This window comes from Cannabis sativa, chromosome 2 (genome assembly GCF_029168945.1).
Source record: "Cannabis sativa cultivar Pink pepper isolate KNU-18-1 chromosome 2, ASM2916894v1, whole genome shotgun sequence".
Lineage (NCBI taxonomy): Eukaryota > Viridiplantae > Streptophyta > Magnoliopsida > Rosales > Cannabaceae > Cannabis > Cannabis sativa.
This window is the reverse complement of record NC_083602.1, coordinates 18,559,336-18,585,739: the sequence shown is the minus strand read 5'-3', so window position 1 is coordinate 18,585,739 and position 26,404 is coordinate 18,559,336. Positions and strand designations below refer to the sequence as shown.

The window sequence follows — 26,404 nt, the reverse complement described above, 5'->3', positions numbered from 1 at the left end:
TTAACAATGGTGGTTCGGATAGAGGCTATGGAAGTGGTGCACTGGTTCGAATTTGGGAGCTGGTGCGATTTCTGTGGCGACGGGTTCAATGGAGGAAATGGAAGCTCGGGTTGGTGTCGACTGGAGCTTGGATGCGATTTGGTGGTGAGCCTTGAGTGAGGTTCGAGTTGCTAGGGGTTCAGGCGAAATCGAAGGGTGGCTTGGGTGTTGCTGGTTCGTGGCTGGGTCGAGATTGGCGTGATGGAGGCTATGGTGAGGTGCGAGGTGGGTGAAGAAGAATTCAGCTGGTGTTTGGCTGGTTCGGCTGGCAAAGAGAAATGAAGAAGGTGATGTTGAATGTGGTAGGGTTGAGGGTGGGCTGACCAGAGAATTGGGCTGGTCAAACTAGTCAGGCCAGTGACCAAATAATTTGGCCCAAAACTGGATTTAAATAATGTGAAGTGGGGTCTTTGTATCTCCAAAAATTACTTGGGCTCACTCAATTCAACACTAAAGTACAACCTCAAATAATTTGTCTGAACAATAATAGACCTATCCAATGATTGAATCATGAACAACATGACAATCACATGGTTTTTTTTTTCTGACAGACCATTCACTTTATTTTTTCAAACCCCAGTTCATTTGATCGGCCTAGCACCAAAACACTTCTTGCTAAGCTGTTGCTATAGCAATCGAACAAACAACCTGACACCCAAAACTTAGTGCTTTTGCCCAAATCAAAATTTCTTCATTCCACAGCCTTTTTCACTTGATTCCCTGCACAAAGAAAAGAAAATTTTCAATTTCACCATGACAATTATTTATAGCTAATTATAATATACAAAGATATAATTTCTTTTTTTTTTTTTTCAAGGGGTGCCTTTCACTGAATTTTTTTCTTTCTTTTTTTTTTCATTCTTTTTCAAAAATTTTCTTTCTTCAATTCAATCTTTTTTTTTCTTTAGGCACCCCAAATTACAATGATTAAGCATCTTTCAAAGAAATTGAGGTCTTCTCTCGGTTGACCTCGCCTCTCCAATAGTGTTTCGGCCGTCTGCCCGTTCACTTTAAATTCCCTCCCGGATTGTTGATCTTTCACTGTAATCGCACCAAAAGGAGTCACTTCTTGCACAGTAAACGGGCCAGACCAACGGGACTTTAATTTTCCAGGAAAGAGTTTGAGCCTTGAATTAAAGAGTAACACTTCTTGTCCTTTTGCAAAAACTCTTTCCTTGATTCTATCATCATGCCATCTCTTTGTCTTCTCCTTATACAATTTAGCATTCTCATATGAAAACAAACGCAATTCATCCAACTCGTTCAGCTGTAACTTTCTTGCTTCTCCAATTTCTGAAATATCCATATTGAGATGTTTTAGTGCCCAAAACGCCTTGTGTTCTAACTCCACGGGAAGATGGCATGCTTTCCCATAAACTAGGCGATATGGAGACATGCCTAGAGGAGTTTTATATGCTGTCCTATACGCCCAAAGTGCATCATCGAGGCGTTGGGACCAATCTTTTCTGTTGGGATTTACAACCTTCTCCAATATGCCTTTAATTTCCCGATTAGATATTTCAGCTTGCCCGTTAGTCTGTGGGTGATAGGCGGTGGCAATTTTGTGTTTTACACTATATTTTGCCAAGAGGGCAGCCAACACTTTGTTCACAAAGTGTGTTCCCTCATCACTTATCAAAGCTCTAGGAGTCCCAAACCTTGTAAAAACATGTTTATGAAGGAACTTCATAACCACTCGAGCATCATTCTTGGGACTAGCAATTCCCTCCACCCACTTTGACACATAATCTACCGCCACTAGAATGTAGAGATTCCCAAAGGATTGTGGGAAAGGTCCCATAAAGTCGATACCCCACACGTCAAACAACTCCACCTCCAAGATACAATTAAGAGGCATTTCATTCCTGGCGGAGATATTTCCAACTCGCTGGCAGCGATCACATTGTTGAACAAAAGCATGAGCATCTTTAAAAATAGAAGGCCAATAATACCCGGATTGAAAAACCTTGGCCGCCGTGCGTTGTCCACCAAAATGGCCACCATAAGGAGCTGAATGACAATGCTCCAAGATGCTTCTAACTTCACCCATTGGCACACATCTCCGCATAATACGATCGGGGCACTGCTTGTACAAGTATGGCTCATCCCAAAAATAAAACTTGCTATCATGAAGGAACTTTTTGAGCCGCTTGGTAAAATCGGGTGGATAGGCACCTCCAACTAAGTAATTGACAATGTACGCATACCATGGTACCCGTGTTTGCTCTACCACTAGCAGTTGCTCATGCAGGAATGAGTCTTGAATTTGTAATTCTCCCTCTAGGTGGTCTTGTGATTGTTAGTTTCCAACCTAGAGAGATGATCCGCCACTTTGTTTTGTCCCTTTTCGTCTCGAATTTCCAAGTCAAACTCTTGTAGCAACAAAACCCAACGAATAAGCCTCGGTTTAGAATCTTTCTTGGTTATCAAATACTTGATTGCCGAGTGGTCGCATACACAACCACCTTGGTTCCCACAAGATACGATCTGAATTTCTCAAAGGCAAAAACCACCGCTAGCAGCTCTTTCTCAGTAGTGGTGTAGTTTATTTGGGCATCAACAAGAGTTTTGCTTGCATAATAAATGGAATGAAAGATCCTATTCTTCCGCTGCCCAAGAACAGCCCCAACGGCAAAATCACTTGCATCACACATGAGTTCAAAGTGGCAATGACCAATCGGGTGCTACAATCACGGGGGCCGTAACAAGAAGATTTGTCTTCAACTTCAAAAATGCTTCATTACATTCAGGTAAACTCAAATGGTCTATTTTGTTCTAGCAAGTTACACAAGGGTTTGGACACCTTAGAAAAGTCTTTAATGAAGCGCCTCTAGAAACCCGCGTGTCCAAGGAAGCTTCTTATGCCTTTCACCGTGGTAGGGGCTGGTAGCTTCTCAATCACTTCTAGCTTTGCCTTGTCAACTTCTATCCCCTTGCTAGACACTTTGTGACCCAACACAATACCCTCTTGAACCATGAAGTGGCATTTCTCCCAATTAAGCACCAAGTTGGTTTCCTCACATCTTGCTAACACTCTTTCCAAATTCTCCAAACACACCCCAAATGAATCCCCGTAGATAGAGAAGTCATCCATGAATATCTCCAAAATACTTTCAGCCATATCCGAGAAAATAGCCATCATACACCTTTGGAAAGTTGCGGGAGCATTGCACAATCCAAATGGCATCCTCCTAAAGGCAAAGGTACCATATGGACAAGTGAAGGTGGTTTTCTCTTGATCTTCCTAAGTGCTATAGAAATCGATTGTAACCCGAATATCCGTCAAGAAAGCAATAAAACTCTTTTCCCGCCAAACGATCCAACATTTGGTCAATAAATGGCAGCGGGAAATGATCCTTCCGAGTAGCATTGTTTAGCTTCCGTAGTCCATACACACCCTCCAACCGGTCACGGTTCGAGTAGGAATCAACTCATTGTTTGCATTAGCCACCACCGTGACTCCTCCTTTCTTGGGCACACATTGAACAGGACTAACCCATGAGCTATCCGAAATTGGGTACACAATACCATAATCTAGCCACTTGATCACTTCTTTTCGCACCACTTCTTTCATGACGGGATTCAATCTTCGCTGATGCTCAACAGAATTGCTACAACCAGCTTCTAAAAGTATCTTGTGCGTGCAAATCGTTGGACTAATACCCCTTATGTCCGCCATAGTCCACCCGATTGCTTTCTTATGCTTTTTCAACACCTCTAGCAAAGCACCTTCATTTTCAACTACCAAGTTTGATGCTATAATAACTGGCAGCGTGTCATTCTCCCCCAAATAGGCATACTTCAGATGGCTTGGCAATGGTTTCAACTCCAACTTCGGTGGTTCTTGGATGGAGGGTTTTGGAGGCTTAAAATTACTTTCCTTCAACTCCAAAGATTCAAAGGGCTTCTTGAAGTTAGGAATAGGTTGCAATGGCTCCACCCAAGCAACTTGGTTGTCTTCATCTTCACTCAAGTCTTCAAGCTCATCAAAAGAACTTATAAATTTCTCATCCCTCCAAGCTTCCTTGTGAAATTTTTCAGCCACTATCGAGTCAATTACACTTATGCGGGAACGCTCTTCTATCTCATCCGAAAATCTCATAGCATTGAACACATTAAAGGTGACTTTTTGATCATTCACCCTCATTGTGAGCTCCCCATTTTGCACATCAATCAGAGTTCTCCCGGTAGCAAGGAATGGTCGACCCAAGATAATAGGCACATCTCTATCAGCTTCATAGTCTAGGATGATGAAATCAGCTGGAAAAATGAACTTGTCAACCTGTACTAGAACATCTTCTATTTTTCCTTCTGGATGAGCCATGGACCTGTCAGCAAGTTGCAATGTAACAGTTGTAGGACGTGCTTCACCAATACCCAACTTCTTAAAGATCGACATAGGCATGAGGTTGATGCTTGCACCCAAATCACATAAAGCTCTTCCAACATCCCGCCCCCCAATAGAACAAGGGATTGTAAAACTACCCGGATCCTTCAACTTCGGTGGAATCTTACTTTTCAACATGGCGCTGCATCCTTCGGTAAGAGCTACAGTTTCAAACTCCCCCAACCTCCTTTTCTTCGTCAAAATGTCTTTTAAGAACTTGACATAGTTTGGCATTTGCTCCAATGCTTCCACCAAGGGAATATTGATATGGAGCTGCTTCAACACATCTAAAAACTTCTTGAATTGCCCATCTTGCTGCTGTTTTCGAAATCTTTGAGGAAATGGAAGGGGTGGTTTAGTACATACCGGTGCGGATTGCCGATCGTCGATTGCTGACCCGATGCTGTATCAACTGGTCTGGTATCAGCAATTTCCTGGGCAGTTTTTTTACTCAATTTTTCGTCGTTTTGGATTGAAGTGGGCTCCCCACTACCCTTTATTTCCTCCTCGGAATTTTTTAGATGCTTGCCACTCCTCAAGTGAATGGATTTGCATTGCTCCTTCCCATCCCTCCTTGGATTCTCCGTGTCACTAGGCAAAGAACCTTGCGGCCTAGCTTTCAATTCATTGGCCAAATGTCCAAGTTGCAACTCTAAGTTTCGAAGAGAGGCAACTTGACTTTGTATCACCGCATCATTTTTTGCCATATAATCCCGCATAAGACTCTCCAAAGAACTTGGTTGGGCATTTTGAGCATGTTGTGAATGTCAGGGTTGTTGTGAAAAACCCGGTGGATATGCTTGTCTTCCTTGGGCTGGTGCGGTACTTGAGCTTGCTCCTTGACCTCCCCAAGATAAATTAGGATGATTCTTCCAAGATTGATTGTAAGAGTTTGAGAACGCCCCATTGTTTCTGTTAAAATTCTGATTTCCCATGTAACAAACGGACTCCGGATTAGATGGACACTTCTCAAACACATGCCCTTCTCCACAAAACACACATGAGACATCATCACTTTGAATGGCAAAAGTGGTTGAATATTTTTAGCGTTCCCAATACTCAAATTCTTCAAAACATTCGTCATGGAAGCCATTTGAGTCGTCAAAGCTGTTATTGCATCTGCCTCAAGGACCCCCGCCACTTTTCTACTTGTTGGAGCTCTAGTGTTGGACCATTGGTAGTTGTTACTTGCAATGGTCTCCAAAATCTCAAATGCTTCATTGTAAGACTTCGACAAAATAGCACCATTGGCCGATGCATCTAACACCATTCGAGAAGCTGCATTCAAGCCATTATAAAAAGTCTCCATCTGAATACAATGTGGAATGCCATGATGTGGACACTTTCGCAAAAGTTCCTTAAACCTCTCCCACGCATCACTTGTGGACTCATCTTCAAGTTGCTGAAAAGACATGATCTCACTTCTGAATTTTGCATTTCTAGTAGGAGGAAAGTATTTCCTCAAAAACTTCTCAGCAAGGTCATTCCAATTGGTCACAGAATCAGGCGGCAAAGTGTTGAGCCATGATCTAGCTCGGTCTTGTAGTGAGAATGGGAATAGCTTCAACCTTAACACCTCTTCACTCACTCCTTGGATCTTGAAAGAATCACTCACCTCCAAGAATGAACGGAGATGGAGGTGAGGATCTTCAGTTGGCATCCCGCTGAATTGCCCCACGGTTTGGAGCATTTGAAACATCACTGGCTTGAGCTCAAACTGTGGTGCTTGTATTTCGAGCCTCACAATGCCCGGATTGAGCTCATTAAACATGGGGGCTGCATACTCCCTTATAGCCCTTGCTCGATCATCTGCCAATATGATGGGATTAACAACTTGTTGAGCAACCCCATCATCATCAAAATTCTCAGCCATGATGTCTCGGCCCTTAGCCTTTTGAACCCTTCTTCTTCTTCGGAATGTACGTTCAATCTCGGGATCAATAGGAGCAAGTTCAAAGTCCTCTTGTTGGTTCATACACTATAGATACCTGAGATTTCAAAGAAAAAACCACCAAGATTAAAAGCACAAAAATTCTTAGAATGTCAATTAGTTGATAAAACAAAATTTAGAACTTAAAGTCCCCGGCAACGGCGCCAAAAACTTGTTGTGAAAATATATTGATTTATAATTGCGCAAGTGTACACAATCACAAACAAGTAATACAATGATAAGTAAATCAAAGTTCGTCTCCACAGGGACTTTTTACTAAATAATGTTAATTCAACTAAAAGTAATTCTAAGAATTTCAAATAAAAATAAAATAAAATCACACATTAATTCACAAGAAAAATTGATAGCTTTGAATCTAAACTTGAGAACTAATTTTTTTAAACTAAATAAAGTAAAAATAAGAAGCTAAAAGTGTTTAAAGTGGTGGTAATTTCAGATTTGGAAAATAGACTTGGGTGATTAATTTCCACTTGTATGTCCCGATTGATACAAAGAATGACTCAGCAATCCTGGGAAAGTTAACAGATTTCAAAAAAACCAGCAAGCTTTTTCCAAAACTTGCAATAAACCATTCACAATCTCACAATGCATTCCTACACCAGTTTAGATCACAAATAGCCCAATAGAGCATCAAATCCTTAGTTATACATGGTAGCCAAATATTCCTATTTCACTACTAATTAATACCTAAAAGTAAAGGTAAAAATCATGCATCAATTAGAAGGGTTCAACTAGGTCTTACTTTTCCAAGTAAGATCTAGCTTGCTAAATGTTAAAAATGGCCAAAAATTAACATTCATTCAACATTTCATCACAACTAATTGAACTAAGCCAAGATTACTTCATCATTGCATAATCAAAACACTAGTCCATACAAGGGTTCATAACCACCCAAATCTCAAAAAGTTTAGTTCATAGCTGAAATTAAAAACTCAAAACTAGAAAATATATTGTTCATGGAGTTAAAGAGAACTTGAAGAGAAGGAAATGATACAAACGAAGTAGAGAGCAAGGGAAATGAGTGATGAGCTCAAATCCTTCCTTTGGTTGTTGCCTTCTTCTCCTTCTTCTCAATCTTCTTCTTCTTTGTACTCTCTTCTTTCTTTGTACTTAGAAACCTTTTCTGCTGTATTTTTCGTACTCCATTCAAGTGCAGCCAGCCTCCTCTCTATTTCCTTCCTTTTTCTCCTTTTGCACCCCAATTAGGGTACCAAAGTTTACCCTAATTGGAAATCCCAATCATCACCCACTTGTCCTTCATTTTCCACATGTTTGTTGAGTCAATAGCCAAATTCCGCCACCTCAGCTCGTTTTTCTTTTCATTAAAGCCGAATTTGGACTATCCGCCAAAATAAACTTATCGGCCGACAAATTGCTACGCGATGAGTGCTACAGCAATGCCAGTCAGCAATAATCATTTTCCCCGCTCCTTTTTTTTCCTTGTCCCAAACATTTTCAAATACCTATTCTTGTATTTTTTCTGCTTAAAACACATAAAAACAATAACATAAGTCTATTTAAGACTTACTAACACACACACTTCCATTTATTACAAAGACACAACAAACTAGACACAATTACACAATATAAACATTAATTGCTCCACAATTCACATTAAATTCAAGCTTAAAGATATGAAAATAACTCTAAATCTTAGAGTTATCAACACCCCAAACTTAGAATCTTGCTCGTCCTCGAGCAATGACAACACAAAATAAACAAAATAAAACACAACAAAAATTTGTTACACAAAAAAAAACTCAAACACAAGACACATGAGAGATTCTATAGAAATTCACGATGGCCTAGCGAACATTGACGCTCTCAGAAAAAATGGAATTAAATGGAATATGAAATTGCTTGCCGTAACTTTATATGCTGCCCCTTTAACGTTTTTTGTCATTGGATAACATTTATATTTCCCAAAAGTCACCTAATCAACAATTTTTACAAGTATATCCCACCTAAACTTTGAACTTCTCTCCAACTACCTTAAATTTTTTATATTCATTTCAGCTCCATAAGTTGGATTAGTGCACTCCTCTCCACTAATATAGTCTAAACTTATCCCCTTGATCAATAGGACTTACTAGGCTTGTAATGTTAGGCTTGGGTTAGGGTATGGTAAAGGATGTATTTTAGCTAGCTCAACACCTAACCACTTCACTTGTCAAAAACCGAGCCTCTTCCTAATGATATATTTTTTTTTAACTCACTCCCCTAATTCAATACTCACAAGTACTTGATATTAAATTAACTTCTCTTGCTATGTTTATTCTCTTTTTTTTTTTTTTTTTTTTTTTTGTTACTTCAAATGGGTGGAACACCCCAAACTTAGTTGCAAGAATATATATATATATGTACTTATTTTTTTTTTTCTTTGCTGATTTTTTTTTTTTTAAACTAAAAAGGAATTTAGTACTATATTATACTTATACATAGCAAGAGAAATTTAATTAAAAATGCATACTAATATACCTTGTGAGCTAATTCCCCCCACCCCAAACTTACAACCCAACATTGTCCCCAATGTGGCTAAAAGTATGATCTTGAATTAGCTCGCCACAAAGTACACTCACCACACTCACCCCAAACTTAATGTGAAACTTGGCTCTTGACAAGTGAGCAATTAAGTTAGGATATATGTGGAAATGCAAGTTAGAATGGATGTGATATGGATGATCGGGTTGCACAACAAGAATAGGCTAAACGGCTCAAACTTGGGTGACTAGGGAAAAATGCATTTTATAGGGAAGGTTAGAAAAGCTCAAACGTCCAAGGATGGCCTAAATCATTTCTAAGGGACAAGTCGAACTAGGATTTCGCTTCAAGGAGATGCACTAACCAATTCTAGATGCTAAAATTACATGTGAAATAATCGTATGAGAAATGCAAAGCATGGTGGAAAAATACAAGTATAAACTAGTGAGGAGAGACTAAGGGAAACATCCATAATATCCAACAATGCAACATGATAAGGCAACAAGTAAAATTAGGCAGCAACAATAATGGAATGGGCGGAAAGTATCATCATCGAGCAGAGCACTAGGCCACCGAAAAAACTTAAAAAAAAACTCTCAATGCCAAACTAACAAACACATAAACAATCATAGAATAAAAGTTCCAAGCACAAAAGACAACATACAACGAGCACAATACAATCTAAAAACAAACAACATAAAACAGAAAAATATAAAATAGCTTAGGTATGAGAAAAACTCCCTCTACTCGGAGTCCTCGTGGGGCTCCTCTGTGTTCGAAGCTGATGGGCCTCCCCACGGTCTAGAACATGCTGAGGGAAGTCCGGGAACTTGGGATCAAAACGGGGCGTAGTCCTCTTGAATGCACGTTCCATGACGACGTCACGCTTCTGCTCATAATCCCACATCGCGTGCAATCGACCACACATTTGTTGTTGCACTTGCTCAAAGCGAGCAAAGCGATCTACGGGAGGCTCCGTGGCTGAGGACGTCGCTGGGGTAGGCGTTGTTTTCGGGGCTCGAGGTGGACCAAAATTTATAGGCCCCCGAGGATTCAGGGCGCCTTCTTCCTTCCATATGGGTACACCTGCCTTGCGGCAAAGAGCAGTAATGGTAGCAGGGAGGAATAACTTCCCTTTCCCCCTGTGTGCACAATCAGCAATCTCTTGGGCAAGGACAGCTCCGACGTCAACATCCCAGCCCATTCTAATGCAATAGAGCATCCAGGCGCGGTCTCTGCTGACGGTCGAATCATGTGAAGTAGGGCAGAGAGCAGTTTGCACGAATGTATACCAACATTTCAACTCGTGCTCCAAATCAGTGCGCCGAAATCGAAGATTGCCATAATTATCAAAACTCCATTCAGATCCTGGCTTAGCGAGCATCGGCATCATGTCACCCACAGTCTCGTCGCTCACCTGCCCTTTTTGCGCGGAGTATTGGCACTCGACAGAGTGTAGCCCAAACAGGTCGTTGATTGCTGCAGCTGAAAATGAGATTGGGACTTCACGCACCACCACTACAGTGGGCCATTCTTGGGATAGGAAGTTGGCGTAAAATTCCTTGACAACTTCCATGACCGCCTGCTCTCTTTGTTGGACAAAAAGTCCCCAATCTCGCTTATGAATCGCGGCACTGACCCATTCGGGCAACTCATCAATATCCTCAATATCGGCTACTAATCCACGCTCCATATAAAATTCCCGATTGTCCACCTTCTCGTGATACTTTGTCTCAGCTGCCGGGCAATGAAACTTAGGAATTTCATGCAGGGATTTCTTTTTATTCTTGTTGGCGGTCTTCTTAACTTTGGGCATTTTCTTTTCTTTTCACTTGCACACGACCCCAACACAATGAATTTCTTCTTTGCTTCCTTACTCACTACTGCCCCTCAACACAATAAGATCTCTTACAATGTACTTCACTGTCTCCAACCCACTCTTGTTCAAAAACTACTACTTTGGCCAACCCACTAAAATTCAAAGCCCTCACACCAAATTCACTCTATTTTTTTTTTTGTTTGTTTTTTTTTTTGGTTTTTTTTTTTGGTTTTTTTTGGTTTTTTTTTTTTTGGTTTTTTTTTTTTTTTTTTTTTTTTCGGCAGCCACAACAAAAGTGCCCTGCTTCTTTTCAATTTGACACTACTCCAGCAACAACACCAAAACTTCTAACAATGATCCGTCTAAAAGCCACCACACTGCCAATACTACACTAAATTTCCAATACAACTCAAATAATGATAACCAGGCAGTTCATTGTTCAAAACCACAGGAGAACTTCAATATCCCACCACAATTGATTACCAATTCAAAGTGAAAATTCTCACACCAACACTCAGCATCTATTCATCATGGCATCTCTTGACTGCTTGTTGTTGAACATGGATGGAAATGAGGATGGTGCAGTTCGAAAGTTCGAGCTTGGAGGTGGCTCGGCTGAGTCGTGGTTCTGATATGAGTGAACAGAGGTTGGGTTTGAGTTAACAATGGTGGTTCGGATAGAGGCTATGGAAGTGGTGCACTGGTTCGAATTTGGGAGCTGGTGCGATTTCTGTGGCGACGGGTTCAATGGAGGAAATGGAAGCTCGGGTTGGTGTCGACTGGAGCTTGGATGCGATTTGGTGGTGAGCCTTGAGTGAGGTTCGAGTTGCTAGGGGTTCAGGCGAAATCGAAGGGTGGCTTGGGTGTTGCTGGTTCGTGGCTGGGTCGAGATTGGCGTGATGGAGGCTATGGTGAGGTGCGAGGTGGGTGAAGAAGAATTCGGCTGGTGTTTGGCTGGTTCGGCTGGCAAAGAGAAATGAAGAAGGTGATGTTGAATGTGGTAGGGTTGAGGGTGGGCTGACCAGAGAAATTGGGCTGGTCAAACTAGTCAGGGCCCGATTGACCAAATAATTTGGCCCAAAACTGATTTAAATAATGTGAAGTGGGGTCTTTGTATCTCCAAAAATTACTTGGGCTCACTCAATTCAACACTAAAGTACAACCTCAAATAATTTGTCTGAACAATAATAGACCTATCCAATGATTGAATCATGAACAACATGACAATCACATGGTTTTTTTTTTTCTGACAGACCATTCACTTTATTTTTTCAAACCCCAGTTCATTTGATCGGCCTAGCACCAAAACACTTCTTGCTAAGCTGTTGCTATAGCAACTGAACAGCAACCTGACACCCAAAACTTAGTGCTTTTGCCCAAATCAAAATTTCTTCATTCCACAGCCTTTTTCACTTGATTCCCTGCACAAAGAAAAGAAAATTTTCAATTTCACCATGACAATTATTTATAGCTAATTATAATATACAAAGATATAATTTCTTTTTTTTTCTTTTTTTTTTTTTTCAAGGGGTGCCTTTCACCGAATTTTTTTTCTTTCTTTTTTTTTTTCATTCTTTTTCAAAAAATTTTCTTTCTTCAATTCAATCTTTTTTTTTTCTTTAGGCACCCCAAATTACAATGATTAAGCATCTTTCAAAGAAATTGAGGTCTTCTCTCGGTTGACCTCGCCTCTCCAATAGTGTTTCAGCCGCTGCCCGTTCACTTTAAATTCCCTCCCGGATTGTTGATCTTTCACTGTAATTGCACCAAAAGGAGTCACTTCTTGCACAGTAAACGGGCCAGACCAACGGGACTTTAATTTTCCAGGAAAGAGTTTGAGCCTTGAATTAAAGAGTAACACTTCTTGTCCTTTTGCAAAAACTCTTTCCTTGATTCTATCATCATGCCATCTCTTTGTCTTCTCCTTATACAATTTAGCATTCTCATATGAAAACAAACGCAATTCATCCAACTCGTTCAGCTGTAACTTTCTTGCTTCTCCAATTTCGAAATATCCATATTGAGATGTTTTAGTGCCCAAAACGCCTTGTGTTCTAACTCCACGGGAAGATGGCATGCTTTCCCATAAACTAGGCGATATGGAGACATGCCTAGAGGAGTTTTATATGCTGTCCTATACGCCCAAAGTGCATCATCGAGGCGTTGGGACCAATCTTTTCTGTTGGGATTTACAACCTTCTCCAATATGCCTTTAATTTCCCGATTAGATATTTCAGCTTGCCCGTTAGTCTGTGGGTGATAGGCGGTGGCAATTTTGTGTTTTACACTATATTTTGCCAAGAGGGCAGCCAACACTTTGTTCACAAAGTGTGTTCCCTCATCACTTATCAAAGCTCTAGGAGTCCCAAACCTTGTAAAAACATGTTTATGAAGGAACTTCATAACCACTCGAGCATCATTCTTGGGACTAGCAATTGCCTCCACCCACTTTGACACATAATCTACCGCCACTAGAATGTAGAGATTCCCAAAGGATTGTGGGAAAGGTCCCATAAAGTCGATACCCCACACGTCAAACAACTCCACCTCCAAGATACAATTAAGAGGCATTTCATTCCTGGCGGAGATATTTCCAACTCGGCGGCAAGCCGATCACATTGTTGAACAAAAGCATGAGCATCTTTAAAAATAGAAGGCCAATAATACCCGGATTGAAAAACCTTGGCCGCCGTGCGTTGTCCACCAAAATGGCCACCATAAGGAGCTGAATGACAATGCTCCAAGATGCTTCTAACTTCACCCATTGGCACACATCTCCGCATAATACGATCGGGGCACCTTTGTACAAGTATGGCTCATCCCAAAAATAAAACTTGCTATCATGAAGGAACTTCTTGAGCTTTGCTTGGTAAAATCAGGTGGATAGGCACCTCCAACTAAGTAATTGACAATGTCTGCATACCATGGTACCCGTGTTTGCTCTACCACTAGCAGTTGCTCATCTGGGAATGAGTCTTGAATTTGTAATTCTCCCTCTAGGTGGCTGCTGTGATTGTTAGTTTCCAACCTAGAGAGATGATCCGCCACTTTGTTTTCTGTCCCTTTTCTGTCTCGAATTTCCAAGTCAAACTCTTGTAGCAACAAAACCCAACGAATAAGCCTCGGTTTAGAATCTTTCTTGGTTATCAAATACTTGATTGCCGAGTGGTCAGTATACACAACCACCTTGGTTCCCACAAGATACGAGCTGAATGTCTCAAAGGCAAAAACCACCGCTAGCAGCTCTTTCTCAGTAGTGGTGTAGTTTATTTGGGCATCAACAAGAGTTTTGCTTGCATAATAAATGGAATGAAAGATCCTATTCTTCCGCTGCCCAAGAACAGCCCCAACGGCAAAATCACTTGCATCACACATGAGTTCAAAGGGCAATGACCAATCGGGTGCTACAATCACGGGGGCCGTAACAAGAGCTGTCTTCAACTTCAAAAATGCTTCATTACATTCAGCGGTAAACTCAAATGGTCTATTTTGTTCTAGCAAGTTACACAAGGGTTTGGACACCTTAGAAAAGTCTTTAATGAAGCGCCTATAGAAACCCGCGTGTCCAAGGAAGCTTCTTATGCCTTTCACCGTGGTAGGGGCTGGTAGCTTCTCAATCACTTCTAGCTTTGCCTTGTCAACTTCTATCCCCTTGCTAGACACTTTGTGACCCAACACAATACCCTCTTGAACCATGAAGTGGCATTTCTCCCAATTAAGCACCAAGTTGGTTTCCTCACATCTTGCTAACACTCTTTCCAAATTCTCCAAACACACCCCAAATGAATCCCCGTAGATAGAGAAGTCATCCATGAATATCTCCAAAATACTTTCAGCCATATCCGAGAAAATAGCCATCATACACCTTTGGAAAGTTGCGGGAGCATTGCACAATCCAAATGGCATCCTCCTAAAGGCAAAGGTACCATATGGACAAGTGAAGGTGGTTTTCTCTTGATCTTCCGGTGCTATAGAAATCTGATTGTAACCCGAATATCCGTCAAGAAAGCAATAAAACTCTTTTCCCGCCAAACGATCCAACATTTGGTCAATAAATGGCAGCGGGAAATGATCCTTCCGAGTAGCATTGTTTAGCTTCCGGTAGTCCATACACACCCTCCAACCGGTCACGGTTCGAGTAGGAATCAACTCATTGTTTGCATTAGCCACCACCGTGACTCCTCCTTTCTTGGGCACACATTGAACAGGACTAACCCATGAGCTATCCGAAATTGGGTACACAATACCATAATCTAGCCACTTGATCACTTCTTTTCGCACCACTTCTTTCATGACGGGATTCAATCTTCGCTGATGCTCAACAGAATTGCTACAACCAGCTTCTAAAAGTATCTTGTGCGTGCAAATCGTTGGACTAATACCCCTTATGTCCGCCATAGTCCACCCGATTGCTTTCTTATGCTTTTTCAACACCTCTAGCAAAGCACCTTCATTTTCAACTACCAAGTTTGATGCTATAATAACGGCGGCGTGTCATTCTCCCCCAAATAGGCATACTTCAGATGGCTTGGCAAGGGTTTCAACTCCAACTTCGGTGGTTCTTGGATGGAGGGTTTTGGAGGCTTAAAATTACTTTCCTTCAACTCCAAAGATTCAAAGGGCTTCTTGAAGTTAGGAATAGGTTGCAATGGCTCCACCCAAGCAACTTGGTTGTCTTCATCTTCACTCAAGTCTTCAAGCTCATCAAAAGAACTTATAAATTTCTCATCCCTCCAAGCTTCCTTGTGAAATTTTTCAGCCACTATCGAGTCAATTACACTTATGCGGGAACGCTCTTCTATCTCATCCGAAAATCTCATAGCATTGAACACATTAAAGGTGACTTTTTGATCATTCACCCTCATTGTGAGCTCCCCATTTTGCACATCAATCAGAGTTCTCCCAGTAGCAAGGAATGGTCGACCCAAGATAATAGGCACATCTCTATCAGCTTCATAGTCTAGGATGATGAAATCAGCTGGAAAAATGAACTTGTCAACCTGTACTAGAACATCTTCTATTTTTCCTTCTGGATGAGCCATGGACCTGTCAGCAAGTTGCAATGTAACGATTGTAGGACGTGCTTCACCAATACCCAACTTCTTAAAGATCGACATAGGCATGAGGTTGATGCTTGCACCCAAATCACATAAAGCTCTTCCAACATCCCGCCCCCCAATAGAACAAGGGATTGTAAAACTACCCGGATCCTTCAACTTCGGTGGAATCTTACTTTTCAGCATGGCGCTGCATCCTTCGGTAAGAGCTACAGTTTCAAACTCCCCCAACCTCCTTTTCTTCGTCAAAATGTCTTTTAAGAACTTGACATTGTTTGGCATTTGCTCCAATGCTTCCACCAAGGGAATATTGATATGGAGCTGCTTCAACACATCTAAAAACTTCTTGAATTGCCCATCTTCTTTCTTTGTTTTCGAAATCTTTGAGGAAATGGAAGGGGTGGTTTAGTACATGCGGGTGCGGATTGCGCCGATCGTCCGATTGCTGACCCGATGCTGTATCAACTGGTCTGGTATCAGCAATTTCCTGGGCAGTTTTTTTACTCAATTTTTCGTCGTTTTGGATTGAAGTGGGCTCCCCACTACCCTTTATTTCCTCCTCGGAATTTTTTAGATGCTTGCCACTCCTCAAGTGAATGGATTTGCATTGCTCCTTCCCATCCCTCCTTGGATTCTCCGTGTCACTAGGCAAAGAACCTTGCGGCCTAGCTTTCAATTCATTGGCCAAATGTCCAAGTTGCAACTCTAAGTTTCGAAGAGAGGCAACTTGACTTTGTATCACCGCATCATTTTTTGCCATATAATCCCGCATAAGACTCTCCAAAGAACTTGGTTGGGCATTTTGAGCATGTTGTGAATGTCAGGGTTGTTGTGAAAAACCCGGTGGATATGCTTGTCTTCCTTGGGCTGGTGCGGTACTTGAGCTTGCTCCTTGATCTCCCCAAGATAAATTAGGATGATTCTTCCAAGATTGATTGTAAGAGTTTGAGAACGCCCCATTGTTTCTGTTAAAATTCTGATTTCCCATGTAACAAACGGACTCCGGATTAGATGGACACTTCTCAAACACATGCCCTTCTCCACAAAACACACATGAGACATCATCACTTTGAATGGCAGCAGCTGGTTGAATATTTTTAGCGTTCCCAATACTCAAATTCTTCAAAACATTCGTCATGGAAGCCATTTGAGCTGTCAAAGCTGTTATTGCATCTGCCTCAAGGACCCCCGCCACTTTTCTACTTGTTGGAGCTCTAGTGTTGGACCATTGGTAGTTGTTACTTGCAATGGTCTCCAAAATCTCAAATGCTTCATTGTAAGACTTCGACAAAATAGCACCATTGGCCGATGCATCTAACACCATTCGAGAAGCTGCATTCAAGCCATTATAAAAAGTCTCCATCTGAATACAATGTGGAATGCCATGATGTGGACACTTTCGCAAAAGTTCCTTAAACCTCTCCCACGCATCACTTGTGGACTCATCTTCAAGTTGCTGAAAAGACATGATCTCACTTCTGAATTTTGCATTTCTAGTAGGAGGAAAGTATTTCCTCAAAAACTTCTCAGCAAGGTCATTCCAATTGGTCACAGAATCAGGCGACAAAGTGTTGAGCCATGATCTAGCTCGGTCTTGTAGTGAGAATGGGAATAGCTTCAACCTTAACACCTCTTCACTCACTCCTTGGATCTTGAAAGAATCACTCACCTCCAAGAATGAACGGAGATGGAGGTGAGGATCTTCAGTTGGCATCCCGCTGAATTGCCCCACGGTTTGGAGCATTTGAAACATCATTGGCTTGAGCTCAAACTGCGGTGCTTGTATTTCAGGCCTCACAATGCCTGGATTGAGCTCATTAAACATGGGGGCTGCATACTCCCTTATAGCCCTTGCTCGATCATCTGCCAATATGATGGGATTAACAACTTGTTGAGCAACCCCATCATCATCAAAATTCTCAGCCATGATGTCTCGGCCCTTAGCCTTTTGAACCCTTCTTCTTCTTCGGAATGTACGTTCAATCTCGGGATCAATAGGAGCAAGTTCAAAGTCCTCTTGTTGGTTCATACACTATAGATACCTGAGATTTCAAAGAAAAAACCACCAAGATTAAAAGCACAAAAATTCTTAAAATGTCAATTAGTTGATAAAACAAAATTTAGAACTTAAAGTCCCCGGCAACGGCGCCAAAAACTTGTTGTGAAAATATATTGATTTATAATTGCGCAAGTGTACACAATCACAAACAAGTAATACAATGATAAGTAAATCAAAGTTCGTCTCCACAGGGACTTTTTACTAAATAATGTTAATTCAACTAAAAGTAATTCCAAGAATTTCAAATAAAAATAAAATAAAATCACACATTAATTCACAAGAAAAATTGATAGCTTTGAATCTAAACTTGAGAACTAATTTTTTTAAACTAAATAAAGTAAAAATAAGAAGCTAAAAGTGTTTAAAGTGGTGGTAATTTAAGATTTGGAAAATAGACTTGGGTGTTTAATTTCCACTTGTATGTCCCAGTTGATAAAAAGAATGACTCAGCAATCCTGGGAAAGTTAACAGATTTCAAAAAAACCAGCAAGCTTTTTCCAAAACTTGCAATAAACCATTCACAATCTCACAATGCATTCCTACACCAGTTTAGATCACAAATAGCCCAATAGAGCATCAAATCCTTAGTTATACATGGTAGCCAAATATTCCTATTTCACTACTAATTAATACCTAAAAGTAAAGGTAAAAATCATGCATCAATTAGAAGGGTTCAACTAGGTCTTACTTTTCCAAGTAAGATCTAGCTTGCTAAATGTTAAAAATGGCCAAAAATTAACATTCATTCAACATTTCATCACAACTAATTGAACTAAGCCAAGATTACTTCATCATTGCAAAATCAAAACACTAGTCCATACAAGGGTTCATAACCACCCAAATCTCAAAAAGTTTAGTTCATAGCTGAAATTAAAAACTCAAAACTAGAAAATATATTGTTCATGGAGTTAAAGAGAACTTGAAGAGAAGGAAATGATACAAACGAAGTAGAGAGCAAGGGAAATGAGTGATGAGCTCAAATCCTTCCTTTGGTTGTTGCCTTCTTCTCCTTCTTCTCAATCTTCTTCTTCTTTGTACTCTCTTCTTTCTTTGTACTTAGAAACCTTTTCTGCTGTATTTTTCGTACTCCATTCAAGTGCAGCCAGCCTCCTCTCTATTTCCTTCCTTTTTCTCCTTTTGCACCCCAATTAGGGTACCAAAGTTTACCCTAATTGGAAATCCCAATCATCACCCACTTGTCCTTCATTTTCCACATGTTTGTTGAGTCAATAGCCAAATTCCGCCACCTCAGCTCGTTTTTCTTTTCATTAAAGCCAGCTGGACTATCTGCCAAAATAAACTTACTGGGCTGACAAATTGCTACGCGATGAGTGCTACAGCAATGCCAGTCAGCAATAATCATTTTCCTGCTCCTTTTTTTTTTCCTTGTCCCAAACATTTTCAAATACCTATTCTTGTATTTTTTCTGCTTAAAACACATAAAAACAATAACATAAGTCTATTTAACACTTACTAACACACACACTTCCATTTATTACAAAGACACAACAAACTAGACACAATTACACAATATAAACATTAATTGCTCCACAATTCACATTAAATTCAAGCTTAAAGATATGAAAATAACTCTAAATCTTAGAGTTATCAACTACTAATATAAGAAAAACAACAACTACTAAAGGATAGAGAAGACTTAGTACAAAATGAGATATAGTTCTCTATTGCCCAACGAGACCCCTTCCCTTTGATAGCATCGGTGACTACTCTCGAGTCATTCTCCACAATAACATACTTAGAGCCGATATCCAAGGCAACTGACACAGCCAAAGAGCAGGTCGCCGCTTCGCCACAAAGAGCATCCGAGAAATCTTCCCGAGCTGTCTGAACTCTAATCACTCTGCCAAGGTGGTTCCTTGCCACAACAGCAATACACATACTATCCAATCCCACTTTAACATCACAATTCAGCTTAATCTAATCCTGAGGAGAAGGGGACCAAACTTCCTTTAAAGCTGGGGTGGGACATTGTAGCAAGGAGTCACATATCTGCATAAGAAGTACAAATATTATCAATGCATTTGTTAATATCAACAGGAAAATTATTATGGACCTTCTCATTGCGCACCCTCCAAATAGTATCCACAACAATAGAAGCGTATAAGAATATATCATCGACGCAAGCCCCTTTAAACTTAAGATCCCAGATGAATTTGACCCAATCCCAGGCACGGATGCCTGTATCACACACAGGGTAGATACCCCAAGGAGAAGAACGCCAGAGATGAAGAGCCACATCACAAGAAAGAAACAGGTGTTCAATGGATTCATCGCACCTTCCACAAAGGGGGCAACTTGGATCTTCTATATGGAATCTGTTGCCGATCACAGCTCTTACATGGAGAGCACAAGATAAGATACACCACCATAAGATCTTATGTCGCTCCAGAATTTTGCTATTCCAGAGTTTGTTCCAAAGCTTTGGAGCGACAACGCAGTGGGGAGCTCTTTCCAAGGCTTGAGCTAGATAGGCAGATTTACACGAGAATTGCCCATTACTTTCCAGCGTCCAGATCCATCTATCGATACCGGTACCAGAGGTAGGGGTGTGCAGAAAGTCATCCAATCCAATCCCAACCGACCGATCCAATGCCAACCGATCCAATAGGATCGGATCGGATGCAAATTTTAAAAATCCAATTGGATCGGATCGGATGTTGGATGAGACATCCGATCCAATGGATAACCGAACCGATCCAATCCAATATCATTCAATGCCCATCCAATCATATTTAATATTTATAATTTTATATATTTAATTATTTTGTTTAAAAAAAATATATTAATTATTAATAGGTTTTACTGTGCACCTGCACATAGGGGTGTTCACAAAGTATCCGATCCAATCCAATCCGCACGATCCAATCCAATCCAATCCGCAAAATGCGGATATCCGCACTTGTGCGGATTGGATTGGATTAAAAAATCTAAAATCTGCACTTGTGCGGATTGGATGTTTTTTGACCTCAAAAAGTAACCGATCCAATCCAATCCGCACTTAATTATATATATTTTTAAAAAATTATAATATGTAATATATATTAATTAAAAAAAGACACAAACTTCTAATTTCTTAATCTTTTTTAGTAATATATTGAGTTGGTGCATTTTATTTATTTTGTAATAAAAAACACAAGAAAAATAATTCTTATTCACATAGACACATACACATAAAGTTTAAATATATATATACTAGTTTATTTATTTTAGTAATTAGATACATATATATTTTAGTGTAAATCTAAAGATAAGTATATATATATTGATATATATGTATATTGGTTTAATTTGTATATAAATAGAGATAGAAATAGATTAGTATTGGAGATTAAGAAACAATAGTCTTTTTTTAATTTTTTTTTCTATGAAATATTAAATAATTTATTATTAAAAAAGTAACCGATCCAAAATAACCAATCCAATCCGCACTATTGCGGATTGGATTGGATTGGATTTAAACTTTTATGCGGATCGGATTGGATCCAAAATATGAAATCCGCACTTAGTGCGGATTGGATGTTGTTTGACCAAAAAAGTGCGGATTGGATCGGATGAACACCCCTACCTGCACACATTGATTTAATATTTTATATAATATTTGCATTTGATGTATTGGACTTGTTTATTAAGACTTTTGCTTATTGAGTTAGATTTTTGTTATATTTTTATTATGGGATTATGAAAATTAGGTTGAATTTGGATTAAATTATTGTTTATTATTGGATTATTAGGCTTTAAATTATGTTTTTTCATATATTTTTTTTCTTTTGAATGAAATCATGGCTAAAATTGATTGGATTCATCCATTGGATCCAATCCAATCCAATAAAAAATCAGTTAAAGCATCCAATGGATGGAACCGATCCAATCCAATACATCCATTGGATCGGATCGGATCGGATGACTCAATTCAATTGGATTGGATCGGATGGCAAAATCCAATATCCAATAAATAATTGGATTGGATCGGATGGGTCCAAATCCATTGGATGTGATCCAATGAACACCCCTAACCAGAGGGTTGACCCCCTTTAAGAATACCTGTAACTGATTCATGGTCAAAACAGTGATTCAACTTACGAAGATCCCAATGCCCATTTTCACAAAGAAGCTCAGAAACACGCTGAAAGTTGGGAGGGTTACCCCCTCTTGGTTTCGGACAGAAACCTTTATAGTGGGGAATCCAGGGATCCCACCATATATCCGTAGATTCTCCGTTAGCTATCAACTTGCAGGCCCCTTTCCTCAAGATAGAATTGGCCTTAACAACACTCTTCCAAAACCAAGAATCCGAACTTTTGTACCTACAGGTGAGAAAATCTTTGCCCCTGAGGTACTTTGCAATCAGAACTTTACAACATAAGGATTGGCTCCCATTAAGAATATTCCATCCCCATTTAGCTAAAAAGGCCTGGTTCATTTCTTTGGTTTTCCGGAATCCCAGACCACCAAAAGATTTAGGGAGGCAGAGCATGTCCCAGGCCTTCAAGTGAAGACCATGATTACCTTTCTCGAAACCCCACCAGAAATCACGGACCAAACCATCTATCCGGTTAACCATACGAGTAGACAGTTTAGTGGTTTGCATGGCATACATAGGCAAAGACAGTCCCACAGATTTTATAAGGGTAGCTCGCCCTGCCTTTGACAAAGTTTTCGCCTTCCAGCCCTGAAGCTCTGCCGTAAGGTTGTCAAGAATAAAATTGAAATCAACATCCTTTTGCCTAGATCTGAAAAGGGGCAGACCCAAATATTTTATGCATCCTTCTGGATAATCAATTCCAAGGCTTCCTTGATATCTCGACGCATGTCCGTCGGGATGTTTTTACTAAAGAAAATGGTTGTCTTGAGCTTGTTTACCTGTTGGCCTAACCAAGAACAGAATTTTTCTAAGCAGCTCTAGAAGCCATTTGCCTCAGTTAAATTAGCTCTACCCACCAAGATTAAATCATCTGCAAAGAAAATATGAGAGAGAACCGGACCTCCCCTGCTGAGTTAAATAGCCTTGATGGAGCCCTGCTCAAGGGTATTGGAGATCAGTCTTGAAAGCACTTCAGCAACCCAGATGAACAGGTAAGGGGAGAGAGGGTCTCCTTGGCGAAGCCCACAGGAGGGTTGGATATTCCCCACCTGACCCCCGTTCAGAAAAATGTTAAGAGTCGTGGTTGAAATACACTGCGAGATCCAATGACGGAACCCCTGAGGAATGCCCGAGCACTCCAGAACATGATCAATAAACTTCTAGCTCAACCTGTCGTAAGCTTTAACAAGATCAATTTTTATAGCAAAGAAACCCTCCTTACCTTTCTTCCTATTAAAGGAGTGAATAATTTCTTGGACAATCACATTGTTGTCATGGATATTCCGCCCCGGGACAAAAGCAGCTTGTGTTGGGCATATGAGGGAAGGAAGCAAAGGTTTTATCCTGTTTGCTAATAACTTAGCAATGACTTTGTAAACCACATTACATAAAGAGATAGGCCTAAAGTGGTTGGTACGTTTAGGATTTTGGGCCTTCGGAATGAGCACAATGTTCGTGGCATTTATCCCCCTATGCATATTGCCATTCACAAAGAAGTCTTGAATCGCATCACAAAAATCATCACCAACTGACTCCCAATAATGTTTATAAAACAAAACTGACATCCCATCAGGGCCCGGCGCTTTATGGTTATTCATGGCAAACAACGTTTTTTTGATCTCATCAGCACTAGGAATGCTAACAAGAGCCACCAACTCCTCCTGAGAGATTTGCTCTTGAAACAACTGGGAGCAATTATAATCCAGACAAGTCACACCCTCCGTAAAGATACCCCTAAAAAATTCAATGAACTCATTCCCAACGGCTTCCCGACCGGAGATCCAGACATTATTTTTATCCATAATGCTCTCAATGGAATTTCTTCGCCCTTTAATGGCAGCCGAAAGGAAGAAAAACTTAGAGCATTTGTCCCCGTCTTTAAGCTAAGAGATTCTGGCCCTTTGTTTCCAATAGATCGCCTTTCTTTCTAGAGACTCATTCAACTCTCGGCGGATATCACGTTCCCGATTCCAATCCCGAGACCCAGCCGGGAGACTCTGCAGAGAGTTGAGCTTGAGTTCAAGATCTTTTATAGCCTCATCAAGCTTACCAAACTGGGATCTACTCCAGTTCAGGAGGGCCACCCTAGTGGTCCCAACCTTTTTGAAAATTATCGCAGGAGCCCAATCATGATTTACTGAATTCCAAGCATTTTCCACCACCAGGTTGCTCCTAGCATCACGGGTCCAACCCTCCTCAAATTTAAAGCATCTTTTAAACTTGGTATCCAGACCATCCGACAAGAGGCACAAAGGCCTATGGTCAGAGTTGCAAGTCTGGGACGAGCAGAGGGTAGCCCTAGGAAACAGATTGAGCCAAGCGCCATTCACTAAGCCTTTATCCAAAGCAGATTTCACATGATGCCTCCCAGACCGATGATTATCCCAAGTCAGGTTGTCCCCTTAGATAGGTAAATTAATCAGACCTCCGGCGTCCAGAAGTTTAGAGATGATCGGGATAAAGGGGTCCCGACCAGAGGAACCCTCTCTTTCCGTAGCACAAAGGACAAAGTTAGTGTCACCCAAAATCAGCCAGGGCCCCCCAAATCTATCACCCAGCTTCAAGAAGTCAGACCAAAACTTTTTCTTCGCATGCAAGTAGGGAGGACCATAAACACACGAAAGGAGCCACGGATGAGAGGGGGATCAGAGTATACTAACCCCGAGATATGATTACACGAGCAAGAGATGCACTCAAAACTGAACCCGACCTTCCAAGCCAAAATAATTCCCCCCGCATTTCCAACCGACGGAACACAAATATGAAAGTAAAAGTGAAGAGACTTTAGAATACGTACCAAAGGATCAGCGTCCACTTTGAGCTCGATCAGAAAGACAAAATCAGGAGAGCGCGACCGGATCAGGGACTTCAATTCCTGAACTGTAGAGGTCTGCCCTAACCCTCTACAGTTCCAAGCTAAGCCTCTCATCGCTCCTGTGGAGGAGATTCGACATTCTCCTCCACATGGGTGTGAGAGTAAGCAGACCCACTTGAAACATCATCATCGATCACAAAAGAACCAATCAGGGGATTCTTCAAGATACCCGATCGGCTAGGGGAATTAGAACTATCTTCAGAAGGCTCATCAACCACTAATTCCGCCTCATTCTCTTCTCGCCTTGAGTCCCAAGGAAAATCACGCACAACACCAGGATACTTACGGTGAATTTTGTGAGGCCTAGAACAAAGAGAAGCTGAGGATTCAAATTTCCTTTTTTGAAAGGAGTCGTCCTCTCATTAACCTCAGAAGAAGCCGGAACACCAATATCACCTCCTATCCTTCGAATCTCATATAAATCTAGCTTCCCAAAATGTTTAAGATCATTCATTAAGTCTTCTTGCGCTTTGAAAAATTGAGCCAAGGCTCTATCTTCATTGGGCAGCATCGAAGATACACGCTCAACAGTGGGCCCTGGAGAGGAGAGTCCAAGTTGCTCGCCACTTATAAGCTCCATAAATGTCGGCCCAATACAAGGAGAGTCCTTATTAGTCACAATCGGGCCCCCATTATCTTCCAAAGAAGAAATGACAATGATGTTAGCGACCCCTAACTCAGGCCCACTACTATTAATAAAACAATTCATATTAGAAGGCCCACTGAAATTATCCTTTTACAAAAAGCCTTTCTCAACTTCCACCCTTTGGCCAGACGGCCCAATCACACTTAAGCCTGGCCCAAAAGAAGGCCCACCAACCAGAGCAGACTTACTAACGGCTATATTTTCCAACACGTCTTCCCTGTCCAAGGATCGGTCCACTTCATCGACTCTCAAAACAGAAAGATGATCAGACCCTTTCCTTTTAACCAGAGACCCAGACGCACCTCCCTTACTCGGAATGGAAATGCCCCTCTCAACACCTGCAATTCGCTGCTTAGGGAACCACATCGCACGCTGAGACTTCCCATAAGCAGCAGCTGCACGAGAAGTCACATTCACAGGACGTCTCGGGCGTCGAACTTTCAGAGCAGACCCATCCTTCGAACCATCGCCGTCGACAGCCGTGAACTTCATCAACGGTGAGCTCGCACCTCCATATTTGACCATGCTTGAGGGCGCTGCAAAACGAGAACCACCATACGAAGGTCCAGAGAATACGTCGTGATAAGCCGAGGACGTGGAGAGCCAAGGGCCGAACATGGGGAATGGGATGCCATCATTCTTCGCCACCGTAACCGGAGAGGATAACTTACAGCCCCTTCTCTGATGACCGAGACAGCCACATTTGTAACAAAAAATACAGATCTTAACATATTTCACTTGCAACCATTGTTTTTCCCCAGAGATTAAGTCGAAAAAACACCCAGAAACTAGCGGTTTTTGAACATCAATATCCACTAGAATCTTAAGGAAATTAGACCAAGTGGCAGGTTTATCATCTTCCAAGTCTAACTTCACCACCTTCCCAACCAGCCCCCCTAGAAGATAGCCATTCTCACGCGAGAAATATTCATGGGGCTGATTATGTATTTGAATCCATACTCGGAGCACATTGAGAGTAATCGGCCCA

The 26,404-nt window shown here is 41.0% G+C and overlaps 1 protein-coding gene and 2 non-coding genes across 3 annotated transcripts; 2 read left to right on the top strand and 1 right to left on the bottom strand.

Moving 5' to 3' along the window:
- Positions 1-5,751: 5,751 nt before the first annotated feature.
- On the top strand, positions 5,752-5,858 carry LOC133035325 (small nucleolar RNA R71). The gene has a single exon (XR_009686595.1). It is a non-coding gene; the product is annotated as a small nucleolar RNA R71 (small nucleolar RNA).
- Positions 5,859-15,152: 9,294 nt separating this feature from the next.
- On the bottom strand, positions 15,153-16,494 carry LOC133034172 (uncharacterized). The gene is made up of 2 exons (XM_061109208.1): positions 16,147-16,494; positions 15,153-16,055 (listed from the first exon to the last, which is right to left on the bottom strand). Exons 1-2 carry the CDS (start codon positions 16,492-16,494, stop codon positions 15,153-15,155), a joined length of 1,251 nt encoding a protein of 416 aa, XP_060965191.1.
- Positions 16,495-17,113: 619 nt separating this feature from the next.
- Positions 17,114-17,220, top strand: LOC115721523 (small nucleolar RNA R71). Its single transcript, XR_004012539.2, has one exon. It is a non-coding gene; the product is annotated as a small nucleolar RNA R71 (small nucleolar RNA).
- The last annotated feature ends 9,184 nt before the right edge of the window (positions 17,221-26,404 follow it).